This window comes from Sipha flava, unplaced genomic scaffold (genome assembly GCF_003268045.1).
Source record: "Sipha flava isolate LNK unplaced genomic scaffold, YSA_version1 237_pilon_pilon, whole genome shotgun sequence".
In the NCBI taxonomy this organism is placed as follows: domain Eukaryota; kingdom Metazoa; phylum Arthropoda; class Insecta; order Hemiptera; family Aphididae; genus Sipha; species Sipha flava.
This window is the reverse complement of record NW_020272879.1, coordinates 305,089-320,005: the sequence shown is the minus strand read 5'-3', so window position 1 is coordinate 320,005 and position 14,917 is coordinate 305,089. Positions and strand designations below refer to the sequence as shown.

The following is a 14,917-nucleotide window of genomic DNA, read 5'->3' as shown; positions in this document are numbered from 1 at the left end:
CGGAGTTTTCCCCTCCATTCTTAATATCAGTTCCGTCACTCCTATATTTAAATATGGTAATAAGGCCGTTGTCAAAAATTAAAGACCCGTGTCGATTTTGAGCCACATATCTAAACTCTGAACAATTAGTATTGAGTAGTATTCAACTGCCTGTTAACTTCTGTGATGGTTTAAATCCATTGAAGATTTCTTATATTTTGAGTTTTTGGTAACATTGTTGAGATCTCAAAGTATATTATAAATTAATTGTAATTTCTAATACACTTTAAAGTTAACAATGTTACCAAAAACACAAAATATAAGAAATCTTCAATATTATTGATGATGAATTACTAATTTACCTGACCAGAACATATTTTATGTACGTCTAATTTGTTTATTGGTTTAATTTGGTTAGACATCTAAAATACTACTACCTACTGGGGTATAAAAATAATAATAATAATTAAACACCGGATGATTACAGCCTTACACTGTGGTCAAAACAAGATTCGTGTTATTTATTGAATAAAAATAAACTTCTAAAACCAACAGCATAAAAACATTAACAACCAAAACTAGCTATATGTTGACAAATTACAAATTTCAATAAAATAATTAAAAAACGGCCTGTTATTGATAATATAAGTGATTTTGTTATTATTGTTTATGTTATTGTACGATTTAAGTAAAAAACTGTGGTCAGATGATAATCATCATGACCGTGATAATAACACTTGTAACCAAAGTTGTGTATATATTACAAACCGTGATTGTAACCGTTAAATTAAACCGTGCAATAACTTATTGTATACTTCTAAATTTAACCGTTATTACGTCAATATACGAGCTATATTATAATTCACTCTGAGCTTTAGCGCCTTTTGAAATACTGGATAGATTATCAAAAGTACATATTCTTTTTGTCTAAAACATGTGTAGAAAAATAATTCACAGTTATTCTTATAAAAATGTAATTTTCCCTAGTAGATGGAAATGGTAAATTATAGCATATTCCAACTTCATGTTATATTCTAAAATATAGAATGATCTAATTAAATCATTTAGTCACCAAGTTCATTAACTAAAACTTTGAATATAATGGGTAGAGCAGATGACTTGTAGCATTTGCAAATTTTTTTGCACAATCACAAAAATAGCAGAATGCGAAACAAATACGTTTCATGCTTCCACAAAACTAGTTTTGAAATTTTATTGTGCATATAAATGCATATTTTGTGTTTTTTTGGTTTTTAGGGCATATTTTTTTTCCATATTATACTTTTAGATGCATATTTTAAATAATTTATCATATTTTTTCGTCGACATTTTTGTTTATAATATTTATACAAACAAAATAACGTTGAACTTAAAATTATTTTAAATTTTGATCATAATATTAATATGATTTTTGACTTTTCCCAGACCTATCATGGTTTTACTAAAAACACGTCTCGAGAGTTGTCGATAATATTCATATACATATTCATATTTCAGTAATCGCTGTGTTTCTCAATGGTTGATAGTCCAAACACGTTCTATTTACTATTTATTATAAAAAATGCCTAAAATAAGTATCCAAATAATAAAACTCATAAAATAAACCCGATTATTTAATTGTAACTGGTAAGTTGTTAAATAAAGTTGTAAATAAAATATATTCATTATAATAAGTACATACAGAAAAATTCTTATTTTTTGTTCAAAAAATTCTTTTTAAAATGCATATTTTAAAAGCATATTTAGTATATTTAAGTGTATATTTTTAATGCATATTTTGTATATTTAAGTGCATATTTGGTGAATTTTTAGAGCTACAAGTCCTCTGCCCTATTTATAATCATTATAGCTCTGAATAGTTAGGTTGATTCTATTTAAATCTTTTTTTACCACCGATTTTTCTTGACCTTTGTTTATGGATGAAATAATTGTCTCAGTTTCGCCTTGAGTTACTTTTAAACTTCTTTAATTTAATTTCTTCTAACTGCAGTATTTAACAAACATAACTTGTAACTGCACACTAAACTTAATACGCTCAGAATATCCCCATTCCTACATTGTTGAAGTTTTATTTATAAAATTGGCAACATGTGTCCACAATAGTGTAATATTCGGGGGTCCGCTGATAAACTATAATTTTGATTAAAAAGGTTGCCCCGATAAGAACCGTCCGAAGTCGTGTACGCATAACTTTGATGTATTGCACGCGCATGCACTTGTAAAATTGTTTATCGTAGATGACGGTTCAAAATATTATTTAGTTATATAATAACACGAACAAACGTAGATTTTATATATATATGGGCCCCTGCAAAATTCTGCACCGGGCTCCGAAAACCGTGGAGCTTCCCTTAATCATTCCCTTAATCTCGTTGGTGTAAATGCAGTACAATTAAATTCACGAGTTATAACTTCTTTTGGATGTGTACAAAGCTATATGTAAGTTTTAGTAGCAACAAAATGGAATGTTTTAAACGAAGAGGTCGGTGAATCGTTAGAATTTCAGTCTGACATATTTTTTACAACAATTTTATGCTATATGAAATTATCATGTGCAGATCTTGAAATAAACGTAAAATAAAAATGAAGGAAATATATTCTAATGATTTATCGCCAACCATATATTAGACAAATTATTACATTTAAAAACAAACACAAAAATCAGTTTCTCAAACCGACATCGAAATACTTATACTAAAACTATTAAACGAAATGTATGCAAAAAAATTAGAAACTATTATTATAAATACTTCTGTTATTCTGAGAATATATTGTACGCTAACAATCTCCGTTTCTGAAGCAGAGAGAGCTTTTAGTAAGTTAGGAAATCAGCTTGAAATTTGACAAAGCACTTCAACCGGACAAGAACGACTTGGATAATTCCCTTGGAATTTTATCAATTGAAAATCGACTTGCATCAAAAATTAATTTCGATGATATTATACATGACTTTGCCAAACAAAAAAGCAAGAAAAGAAAATAATTCAAATTAATTAAAATTAACTAATATTTATTTGACGCTTATATTATATATAATAATAGGTCTATAGGACCTATAGGTCTATACATTTATAATGCACAGAATTTATATAGATATTTTACATTATTTTTCAATATTTATAAGACATTTTAAATACTTTTTAACAATTTTATGATTTTATGGAGTGTATTGAATTTTTTTTTTTATTTTTTTTTTATAATAATTATACAATCTATACTTCTTAGCATAATAAGTATAAGTTAAATTAATATAAGTGAATTGAATATAAATTAAAAATATAATGGTATATTTATTTCTGTTTGATAATATTGTTGTTTAAATATTGCGTTGTTATTCAATATTCGCACGAAGTGTATACGTATGCACAGTTGGCTCAAACAAAAGATAACCTTCGTTACTCCGTTTGTCATATTGTAGGTACGCCGTAGCCAAGTGCATCGCACTTAATTCTCGCAGCTGAATTTAATAATAAATATTTGTTGCCGCGTAATTTTTCTTTTAAAATATATTTTGTTGTTTCGAATATATGCTTAGCATATGTTTTGGTCAAAGGCGAGACAACAGTTCTGTTGAAAGTGCACACATTTTGTTAACGTGCATTATACGTATACTATTACCAACAGGGCCGTATTAACGCATAGGCATTATTTTATTTTTATTTATTTATATAAAATCAACGGGCCGAGCCCTTTAACAATGAAAGAAAAATATTAATATATAAAATGGCACAATATAAAAAAAAAATAGACAAGTGATAATAATAACAGTAAAAATAGTAAGAAATACAAAGATAAAATTTTAGTATATAGAACAAAACTATAAAAATAAATATTTTTATTTATTATAGGCAATATGTCTATGATTTTTTTTTTTTGTATGTAAATTGGTATAAAAAATTTTTTTTATGGTTTTTGACAATTTATATTATATATGTTTTGGATTAAAATTAATTTTTAAAACATTTGTTAAAACTTTTATCGCATAAAAATGTATAATAGTTATCATATAAAAGTTTAGATTTGATTTTTATGTTGTAAATAAAATTGTTTTTAAAAGCTTAACACTACATGAAATTCAATACTTCCTCTCCCAAAGAGAAGGTTTTTTAACCATTTAAATACTGAACAAAGGCTCTGCTGGGACTAGGGGCCTAGAGCCTACGATAGTGTTAATCCTGGTCTGACTACCGACACGACACAAACTATACACACACGCTCCGACACCCGTTATACCTCCTCTCACCACTATCCAGAGCCGTATTTAGGGGAGAGTTACAGGGTGCTGTTGCCCCGGGCGGCTGAATATGAGAGAGCGGCTAATTTTTTTATATTTTAAATATTTAATGATCTAATATTTTTGAAGTAAAACTTCTTTACAAAAAAAAAAGTGTATCTCAAAAAAATATATATATCGCCAATCACGGCGTCACGACATACACACACAAATACTCTGTAACGGTCGAGTACTGTCGATAGATCCAAAGATTTACAAAAAATCTATTCTTATGTTGATATTGCACTTAGAATGTTTTTGTGTACACCAACAACGATTTGTTCTTCAGAAAGATCTTTTTCAACCCGCAGAAATTTGTATTTGGTATAATGAGGCGTTTTTTATTGTTGCCCCCTGGTGTCAAATTCTTAAATACGACCCTCCCACTATCATACACTAAATATATATATATTTGATCTATGCCTCTGTCTTCTACGCTGCAAAACACCATTGGTACAATGATGAATTATACTATACGTACCTATGTAATTTTCTTATCGTACATTATTTTACAATGCATAGACGACGTTTTAACATTTGTAACGTGTTAACATAATTGTTCAAAAGCCGTTAAACCTTCGTCGTCGATGTTCGTGTCAATCGGAAACCCGTGTCGTTAATATTTAAAATTACGAATCGGCGTCCTCCTACGGATGGGAAGGGAAAGAGATGGAGTGTGCGAACAAAAAAATATGACAAAGGAATTACACGCGCGTAAAGTGTTTTGCGCTTAAGTCGTTAAACCATGGTTTTAGATGTTATACGGATTAAGGGGGAAGGACTTCCGAACTTAGATTTTGCATATTATTTCGTAGTGCTGTGATGTATAATATATACATGTGCGTATTTGTATGTAATAATTAAGTGCCCTAGCGTGCAATATTAGGATAAAAATTAAAATTAAAATCTCATTTCACAGTTTAAGGGCATATTTTCATATTTCAGGACTAGTTACATTATATACACGCCATCTTAAATTGATACACGCGTTTTCAACTTCCTTTAATTTCTTTGTTTTTAAAAATGTTGAACTTGTCGATTGTTTGGATCAGTGGTTTTCAACCTTTTTGTTAATGCGGCACATTTCATCTCAAAAAAATATTCGTGGCACATCAATCCAATTATTATGTGAACCATATTTTATTTATGTAAATGTACACTGTTTATAGTCTACTCTGATCCTGATCAATTCTAGAGGGTTATATATTGTGAAATATATTAATATAACCGATCGATTGAGACGACTGCGACTTACAATAAGTAATATTATATGTATCTACGATTAGTTCGATCAGTTTTCATCGAATATCGATAATAAGTTGATAAAAACATACTTATAAAACAATCTATAGATTTATCGCTGCACACCTCAAGGGCACATCGGTTGGGAACCACTGGTTTAGATCTATAAATATTTTGAAATCCAAACATTTCAGCTTAATATGCATACATAATTCATATTAATCTTCAAATCGATCGACTTTCAATTATTATTTGCTTAAATTGTTTTAATAGCACGGTACGTATTGCATTGCATTTCAAGATTATTCAAGGTCATATTATATTACAATTTATAGTGCAAGTAACTATAATGCTTAAATGCATAGCTACGTACACATACTATTTGATTATGATACGTTTTTGAGTGCTATGAAATCTGAAAGCTGCACGTACACCTACAATTACTAACTATAGTAACGCGTTTGCGTAACCAACAAACATATTATTTCAATATTACAAAATTATATCAATGTAGATACAGGTACTCGACAATTTTAATAATCTATAGCTACTCGAGGCATTATACTGACGAGTTCATATTTTATTATTATTCGTGCCGTTACGTAGCGTAACGCGTCATACAGCATGAGTAATAAACATTATTTTAGTACTATTACGATCAGTCGACGGACTCGTGAGCGTATGAAATTTAATATTGTTTGCATAACATTACTACTGAGACTTTCGCATTGAATATATCCGGCATCAGCCGTACGTCGTGTGTTGTTGACGTCACAATTCACATAATATTTTTGCTTGGAACAGTATAAATATAACAACGTGAAGACTTGACGCAAAAGTTTTCCAAGGACGACGTTTAAACGTCACAGCTAGTGGCGTAGCCAGGATTTTTAAATGGGGGGGGGGGGGCTAACCACTTTTTTTTGGATAAGTAAGGTAAGAGAAGATATGAGAATTCACCCTTAACCCCCCACCCCACCATCTACCACCAAGTTTCTAAACGTGATTCAAGGATTTTAGTATAGTTTTAAAAATATTTATTAATATATAATTTATAATAATAATAATAATTTTGGTTTCAGTGTTCAGTCACTTGCTCCACTCTGACAGCTGCATTCTCTTAGGCGAATTTCTGACAAATTCAGTTATTATTTCACTTTCATGGAATTGCTCTTTTTTATTTATATTAGCCATAGCTAACCCATTCAGTCTGTTTTCCGACATGGTGCTTCTTAAAAAAATTTTTAAGCGATTAAGTGCTGAAAACGTTCTTTCCGGAGTGGAAGAGGTAACTGGTAACGTGGCGAATAATTGTAAAAGTATTTTAATGTTAGGTCGAAGATTGGTGCGATGAGAGAGTGAATCAAGAGCAGAATTCGGTTTTGGAATAGTATTTTGACTTCATTTTTGCCTCCATATGAACAGGTCAGCTCTGATTGTAGATGAGGTATCATCATGGAGATCTTGGACATATATTTTAGCAGCTTTTATAATATTTTTATCGTCATACATATTTAAATTGGTCGGAATAAGTCCTTCAAGTGGCATAACATCAATAAGCCTTTGATTAAAACAAGCATTGATTCTATTAAATAGTCAAGATACATTATACATATAAACACGGCTCATGGGGGAGACTATAGCCCCCTTAGCCCCCCCCTTGGTTACGCCACTGGTCACAGCTGACGTGTTCTGGATTAACGGTATCCACGCCGTCTTCGTTGTGTCAGATACGCACGGTTTTTAATTAGAAAACCCGAAAAATAATTCGGTATATGATGAATAGTGAAACGTGGTTGACCACATGTATTGTGCCGAATAATTATGCACGATCATTTATTTATGGTATTCGATGTGAAGAAAACGTCAATAATTTAGAAGAAATCGATAAAGCGACAGTAGTGTGGATTGTTTACGTGTCGAAATAATTGAACTATAGAACTGTGGTAAAAAATGAAACCGCGAACACTTAAAAAACAATAATACACAAAATAAAGATTTAATTGTGTATTAGTTTAAGTTACTGTTATAAGTTATTGTTTTCGACCAACTTTAAAAAAAAATCTACGACATAGATCTCATTGAAATTCATCACTGGGTAAAATACAAAAATAATCGGATCTGTGTATATCTACACGTAAACGAAACGGACGTGAACGCTGATAAAATATTTTGTTGATACTCATGACATACTTGATTTCAACAAGAACTCAACAATAAATTGGCAGAGTTCGATTAATAGAGTCATTAAATGAAAATGACGTAGCAAGTTTGAGAAGATGTAAGAGACTGGAAATCGTACAGGAGCGTAATAATTCTGCAATAATTGACTGTATTGTACTACTAAGGTGCAGGTAGGTGTTGCCGTTGATTTTGGAATAATAACAATTTATTTTATAATCAAAGGTAATACGTGTAAGAAGTGTTAAATCGTCGCCGTAATTGTTGACAATTCAACGTGGAGTTTTCTCAAAGTTTGTGGCGTTTGAGGAGTACTCCTATTTAACATGTATGTTGTAAGTCGAGGTCGGTCGCACACAGGTGTTGAAAAAATTGTTCAATGTGCAATGTCCATATCGGTAAATGATCAACTCGACGTGAATAATGCGTAAACGTGGAATACATTATATATGAAAAAAAAAAATAAAAAATAACCGTAGAAAATTCGAGATATTTCTCGGTTGTTTTTACATTCGCATACCCATTCCGCAATATTATCATCCCCACCGCTCGACAGCTGTGACCTGTGGGATGTGGCTGCGACGAATCACGGTGGGCGGATCATATACGTGCCACGAATACAACGGCGCGCGGTGGGGACCACGGGTTCGATGGTGAGAACCATGGTTAAATCGTTGATTTCTCCATGACCGATGCCACGATAACGCACGCGATTGGCCAACGGATTCCGCTGCGCAATAACCTCGTTCCCATCGATCGTTGCCCACCGTCGCTTCGCCTTGTTCCAAAAACTATTTCAATAGCCCTTTGCCTGACGTCGACTACAGTACTGCAACGCCAATCTGTTCATCAAGTTAATCGATATAAAGTTGTTTGGCTTTTGTCTATTTGCGCATTTATTCATTATTTTCCAATCGAGCAGATCTACATTTAAAGTGAGTATTGTTTACGTTCTTATTTTTTAACTCCGTTTGTATTATCCGTTGTTTTAACTCCGTTTGTTTATCCGATGTTCTCACACGTCCGAAAACATAATCGTCCGTGCGTATGACAATGCCGTCGAAGCGCTTCAATCGCAAAACAATATGTCTGCCATACGGTATTCATTGCTGCGATTTGGTTTACGAAATCTTTCAACTACTCTAAGCATTTCCTGAAGCTTATCGATTTCTATTCTCGTGATCATTACATTACGTGTTTTAAAATTTTTTACTACTTTCTCGTTCTTCCGATTTAGCGTCGGATTATATATCGCCTTTGTTCCTTTGTCTCAGAATGACTACTGAGCCGCGCCCATTTGATATTACGAAACTTCAAACATGTAATGGAATCTTAATAGTAATCAGCAGTGGTATAATAAACCTAAACGTTTAAAATAAATGAACCAATTTGATTTTTTGTAAATGCGATTATTGTATTATAGATTCATAATTTTTTTTGTCATGTCCTCCAACAAAGACTAGGATTGGTTTTCTTTTAACTTATTTTGGATAATTGTCTATTATTAGTTCAATTACACAATTCAGATAGTACATTTACATATTTTCAGACACTTTTGAATGGAAATTAACTATAATAACTATGAATATTTAACAGTCTTGAATCTAAATTATGTGTGTATTAATTGTAAGTTATGTTTAATTTAATAAAACTTTTTTACTTCTGTCAACCTTATTAAAGTTTACAATGGTTCTAAAATTACTAACTTAAAACAATATTTTTTTTGAAAAATTAAATTTGTTAATGAAGTAATTCTAATTTAGGTACTACTTAAAATAAAGTTTTATTTTTTGTTAGATTGACTTATTGATTTACTTTAAAATATTGAACCAATGAAAATATATACTAAATCACCAAGAGTATTTAAATAAACAGATATATGTTGAACCATGTACTTATTCTGAATGAATTTAATGCAATTAAAAAAAATTTAAATCATGTTTTATTTATTTTTTATTTTTAATTTTTTGATAAATTAAATATTTTATTAAAATTCTACTCAATATTTTCATAATAAGAAAAAATAATTGTAAGTCAATGTTCCATGATTGGGAGTGCACTTCAGTTTTTGATAAAGTAGCAGAGCTGTAAAGAATACTTTTAAAAAGTATTTAAGATACTATTCAAATACTTTAGTTGTATAGTATTTCAAATACTACTCATATACATTAAAAAAGTCTTTGGAATACTTTTCAAATACTTTTGTTAAAAGATATTTGGAGTAATTAAGCCATTGTAAGCTAACATTTTGTAGAAAAATAGTCGAAAGAGATACATTATGGGGTTCTGAATCACTTTCATCATGAGTCTTATGGCTAGAATTGTTCATTTTAAAACTTGAAGTAATTGTAGTAGCTAGTAGGTTATAATAAACACTCAAGTCTTAAAATTAATAAATAAATACTGTAGGCTTGCAGCTATATAGTTTTTTTGGTGAAATCTTTGTTATTCTTGTAATCCCGTGTAACCAGGTAGATATCGTATATGATATTAACAGTTACCTATGTAATAATACAAAAGAAAATTCTGCTATTGAATATCTATTTTTAGAAACCTGTTTTTCACTAACCTTCAGGCTTTCATTATTGGCAATATTTTTCCAACAAAATACTTTGAATAAAAATAAAATGTTCATAAAATACTAATTATTTAATACAAAATATTCAATAGAAAAAAAAGTATTTAAAAAATTATTTGAATATAAATACTTAACAGCCCTGTAGAATAGTCAATGCATTAAGTTACGGTAATTCAAATAATTCCATTTATCAATTAAATTTAAATTATAATATATCAATTTGTGTAAATTTACTTCAGTCATAATTACTTCATCAAGATTTAATTTAATATTTCCATATCAATTAACCTTTTTTATTTGATTTTTCAGTTTCATAATGCAAATTTTTGTCAAAACCCTCACCGGAAAGACCATTACTTTGGAAGTCGAATCTTCGGATTCTATTGAAAATGTCAAGGCTAAAATCCAAGATAAGGAAGGTATTCCCCCAGACCAACAGCGTTTGATCTTTGCCGGTAAACAATTGGAAGATGGACGTACACTTTCTGACTACAACATCCAAAAAGAGTCCACCCTTCATTTAGTTCTTCGTCTTCGTGGTGGTGCCTAATAATTTTTAACCTATGCAATAATTCTGATAATTTTTAATAAAACGTTTTTAAAATTCTAAATCATATCCGTTTTGGAATTTATTATCAATTTTGTTTTTTATTAAATTTTTTTTTCAACTCAATTTATTAAGACTAAGAGGTTCAATAAATATATGATTTTGTTTATTATTCAATTTTATGTTATTATTTCTGTGTTGAATGAATGTGTCAATGAGTTGTAGTAGTTAATGCTTATTAACTTACATCTAATCCTATAATCGGATATTGAGTACTTTATAGTGTGTCTGTGTACTTATTTTTAAGATTAAATAAATGATATATCTAACAATTTGTGGGTTTGGAGAAAACGTGAGCAGAAAAACTAATATTTTGAAAATGTGTCAATTGTTTGGAGTTTAACACATAAAGGAAAAAAAATTGAAATAGAAATTATAATTTTATTGAATTTTATTTTGTCTTTGTTAAATACATTACAGAAAAGCATGGGAATTGGGTTTTTTTAAAAAAAAAATATTGGTTTGTTTTTCAAAAGTGTAATTATCTATCAGTTAATAATATTAATTATTGGTGTTATTGTGTCAAGAATAAAATATTTTTGATTAATTAACAGAACCTGCTCAAGGTATAGGTGAGCTAGGCACTGGTTTAGAGTGGCACTTTAATATGGGCGTCTGCTTTCTGTATCTGAAATCAGTTCTTGAGTACTTGTATAGAAACGAGGTAATTTTTACTTCAATACTTATGTGATATCAAGAATTATATTTACTGCTCCAACAGTTCAGAGAAGTTTCATAAGACTTAAAGCATTAAAAAATTATTTGGGATCAAATATATCTCAAGACTTATAAGTCAATATTTCTACTGAAAGCAAATTCGCTAATGAATAAGACACGGATAAACTTATACAGAGCTTTGCTTTACTAAAAGCAAAAAAAGTCAATTTTAAATAATACAAAGTTTTTTTTATTTTATTTTATCAACATAATTTAATATATAATACAGTAAAACCTCGATAAGACGGAATTTCTTGGGACCATGATATTCTTCCGTGTTAACGTGGTTTCCGTCTTGACGGGTTTCAAAAAAATTAAAGTGAATTAAATTAAAGATGACATATTTATTTTAAACCAGTTTATATATAATACATACAATTTATATTTTAACTTAATTATTTATTTATATGTACTTAATTATTTATATTTTTTTATTACATATTTACTTTTAGCTAGTATACATTAATAATTATATTTTTTGAAAAAAATCGGTTATTGATTTTTGCTTTTTGTTTCGTAAGGTGTCGCGTTTCACCTTGGCTTTCAAAGTCAAATTCAAAAGCTCACTATTGGACACTGTGAGGGAAAATGTAGTTTCACGAGGTAGCAGATAGTAGTTTTGTAATCTTTTACCAGATTTTCTGGTTCTCCATATTAATTTGCGTCGTTGTCTTTGTCCTTTTCACATTCATTCTCAATCATGGATGTAGCCGAATCATGAATTTACTGTGTCTCAAGTTGGCCATCAATATGAAGAAATTCTTCTAGGTTAAAATCAATTTCAACAAAGATATCTTGAATTTCAGTCCGGGCATTCTAATTGGGATTCACGTCCATTCCGTCAATAATGAATCCAGCTTTACGGAAACAGTTTTGAACACATTTATTTTTCAAACAATTAATCATGTTATATTTCCGTCTTAGCGAGGATTTTCATCAACTTTTATTACAAAAACGTGTTCGTTTCCGGCTTGACGAGGTTTTCGTCTTGGCGGGATAAAATTATATGTAATTTGAAACGGGACCAAAAAAATATTCCGTAATACCGGGGTTTCCGTCTTATCGAGGTTTTACTGTATTATAATAATAATTTATTTAATTTTTTAAGTTTATGACAAAGGTTTAGTTATTTGTATGGTTAAAAGTGAAAAATATTTTTAAAAGCAATAAATATCATATAAATTCCTAAAATCTAAATGCATGCTAAATAAAATGAATTTATAATAAATTATATAATTTTACAAATTTGGCGTTAAAATAAAAAATATGTCAAAATATCCCGATAGTCCCAACACTACTTGTTATTTCTTTAAAATAAAAAAAAATTAAAATGTTTTTCAAGGAGGTGTGTATCACAAAAAAATAAGAGAGGGGCTATCTTAAAATTAGAGCTAATTTTTTTTATTTTAGAGATAACAAAATTAGATTTTGCCTAGTGCACTTTTTTGTTTGAGCCGGGCCTGATAATTAAGATAAAAAATGATATGGGAGGTTTGACCACTTTTGGTCTCGGCTTCAAATATCTATTGATCTGTTGGTGAAAGTTATTCGATAGAATTTATCACGAGTGTTGATTTAGTTTGAGCTATTGCGTCTTAACATAATGTAAATACATTTTTAAATAAAATACAATTAATAATCCGTTCGTTGGCTGTATATTTAAAATTTTCTTTATTTCTTATTTTTATAAAATCATATTAAATTGATATCTTGAAGGATATGATATGGATTTTATTAAGCGCATAGATGCTTTTATAGTTATATTTGGAGTTAATTTTAAACTTGTTTATTATTTTGCTACTGTCCATAAAATTAATAATAAAGACTTCTGTGAAGTTGGCTCCCTGTTTTTAGAAATCTGTTATTCACTTAGGTAAAAAAATTAATTTGCATTCATAGTATCTATAATTTTTATAAAATACCGCAGAACATTTTAAAATAGAATGTCTTAATGGTGAGCAAACAATCTTTTTTTACTATTCAAATATAATATTTAAACTCTGGCTATATGGGCTTTTAATTTATTGCTATGCTCATTAGAGGGGAACCTCGGAGTATCTAAAATTGACATTTTGAAATTAGGAAGCAAAATGTTTGTAGCTGTCAAAATTGTACTATTTATGTAAATATTTACATCAAATATAAAACTGTTAGTAACTTGAAGAAATTCTATCCCAGTCACCCAGGCATTATCAAGTCAATGAAGACTGGTTTTTGGTTCCTCATGGCTTTATACAGCATTAAACTTCAACATTACTATTTTAAACTGTCAATATAAGTACAAATGTAAGATAACTGTAGTAAAATTAACTGACTTATCGACTAATTGACTGTACCTATTTAGTTACTGAATTTTTTTTTGTTTTCATCTAAATAAAATGGCCTCCAGGGGCAGACTCCATCTCATTTTTTTATTTCTTTTTTAGAATTTAAATTTTGAATATCAATTTAAATATAATTTCAATTCATGTTCCTTTGTTTAGCAATTCATTTGTTTGTTATCTAAATAAAATTGTGTTCTGGGGCCCCCTTTTAATTTTTTTGGTTATTTTAAAGTTTTGACTTATGACAATAAAATTGTAGACATATAATTGACCTAATTGTACAGTAGATAAACTTAATACTACATCCCCAAGGTAATTCGGTGAACAGTAGTGTTCATGAACAAATAGTGTTATTGTTATGTCATACAGATTTACAATATAACGATCAAAACATCACGTAAATCAATTTTAACATTGCATTTTAAGCCATAGACTACAAATATAAGTATACTTAAACTATGTTTGACTATATTACTGACCAAACATTTATTGTCTTTCTACGTTTTGATGAACGATCAAACATTTTGGACTATCTCGCAAATACAACACAGACTAAGTAAAGAGTAATGTACGATGAATAGATGCTATAATATTTCTCTATAACATTAAGATGAATAGTTCTTAATTTAGGTTTAAATGTCATAAGGTAATAGGTAATAGCATATATCATATATCATGTAGAAAAAACATCTTACAAGTTACAAATTATATATATATATTACTTTAGTCGTTTTCTTTATCAATTGGACATACATTTTAACAATAAACTGACAAAATACTTTGCTAAGATTTACACAAATTCAGTTTAAAAAATAAAAGAAGATATATGTATATAATTAATGGCTGAGAAAAAAAAAACATAAACGTAAAATTCAATATCTATTTGGATACAAATAAAAATTACATTTAAAAACCGTTTTACATAAAAAAAAAGTAAAAAGTAATTAAAAAAAAAAAAAAAAATAATAATAAAATAAACCAATTATATTATATTGAATAGCGACGATTTAAAAAAA

The 14,917-nt window shown here is 29.2% G+C and overlaps 1 protein-coding gene across 1 annotated transcript; it reads left to right on the top strand.

Moving 5' to 3' along the window:
* Positions 1-8,472: 8,472 nt before the first annotated feature.
* LOC112683947 (ubiquitin) lies at positions 8,473-10,867 on the top strand. Its single transcript, XM_025555205.1, has 2 exons — positions 8,473-8,610; positions 10,563-10,867. The coding sequence occupies exon 2, from the start codon at positions 10,570-10,572 to the stop codon at positions 10,801-10,803; it is 234 nt and encodes a 77-aa protein (XP_025410990.1). The 5' UTR covers positions 8,473-8,610; positions 10,563-10,569; the 3' UTR covers positions 10,804-10,867.
* The last annotated feature ends 4,050 nt before the right edge of the window (positions 10,868-14,917 follow it).

Bases quoted from the DNA above. Each gene is read 5' to 3' on its own strand.
- LOC112683947 (XM_025555205.1), top strand. From the start codon at position 10,570: ATGCAAATTTTTGTCAAAACCCTCACCGGAAAGACCATTACTTTGGAA.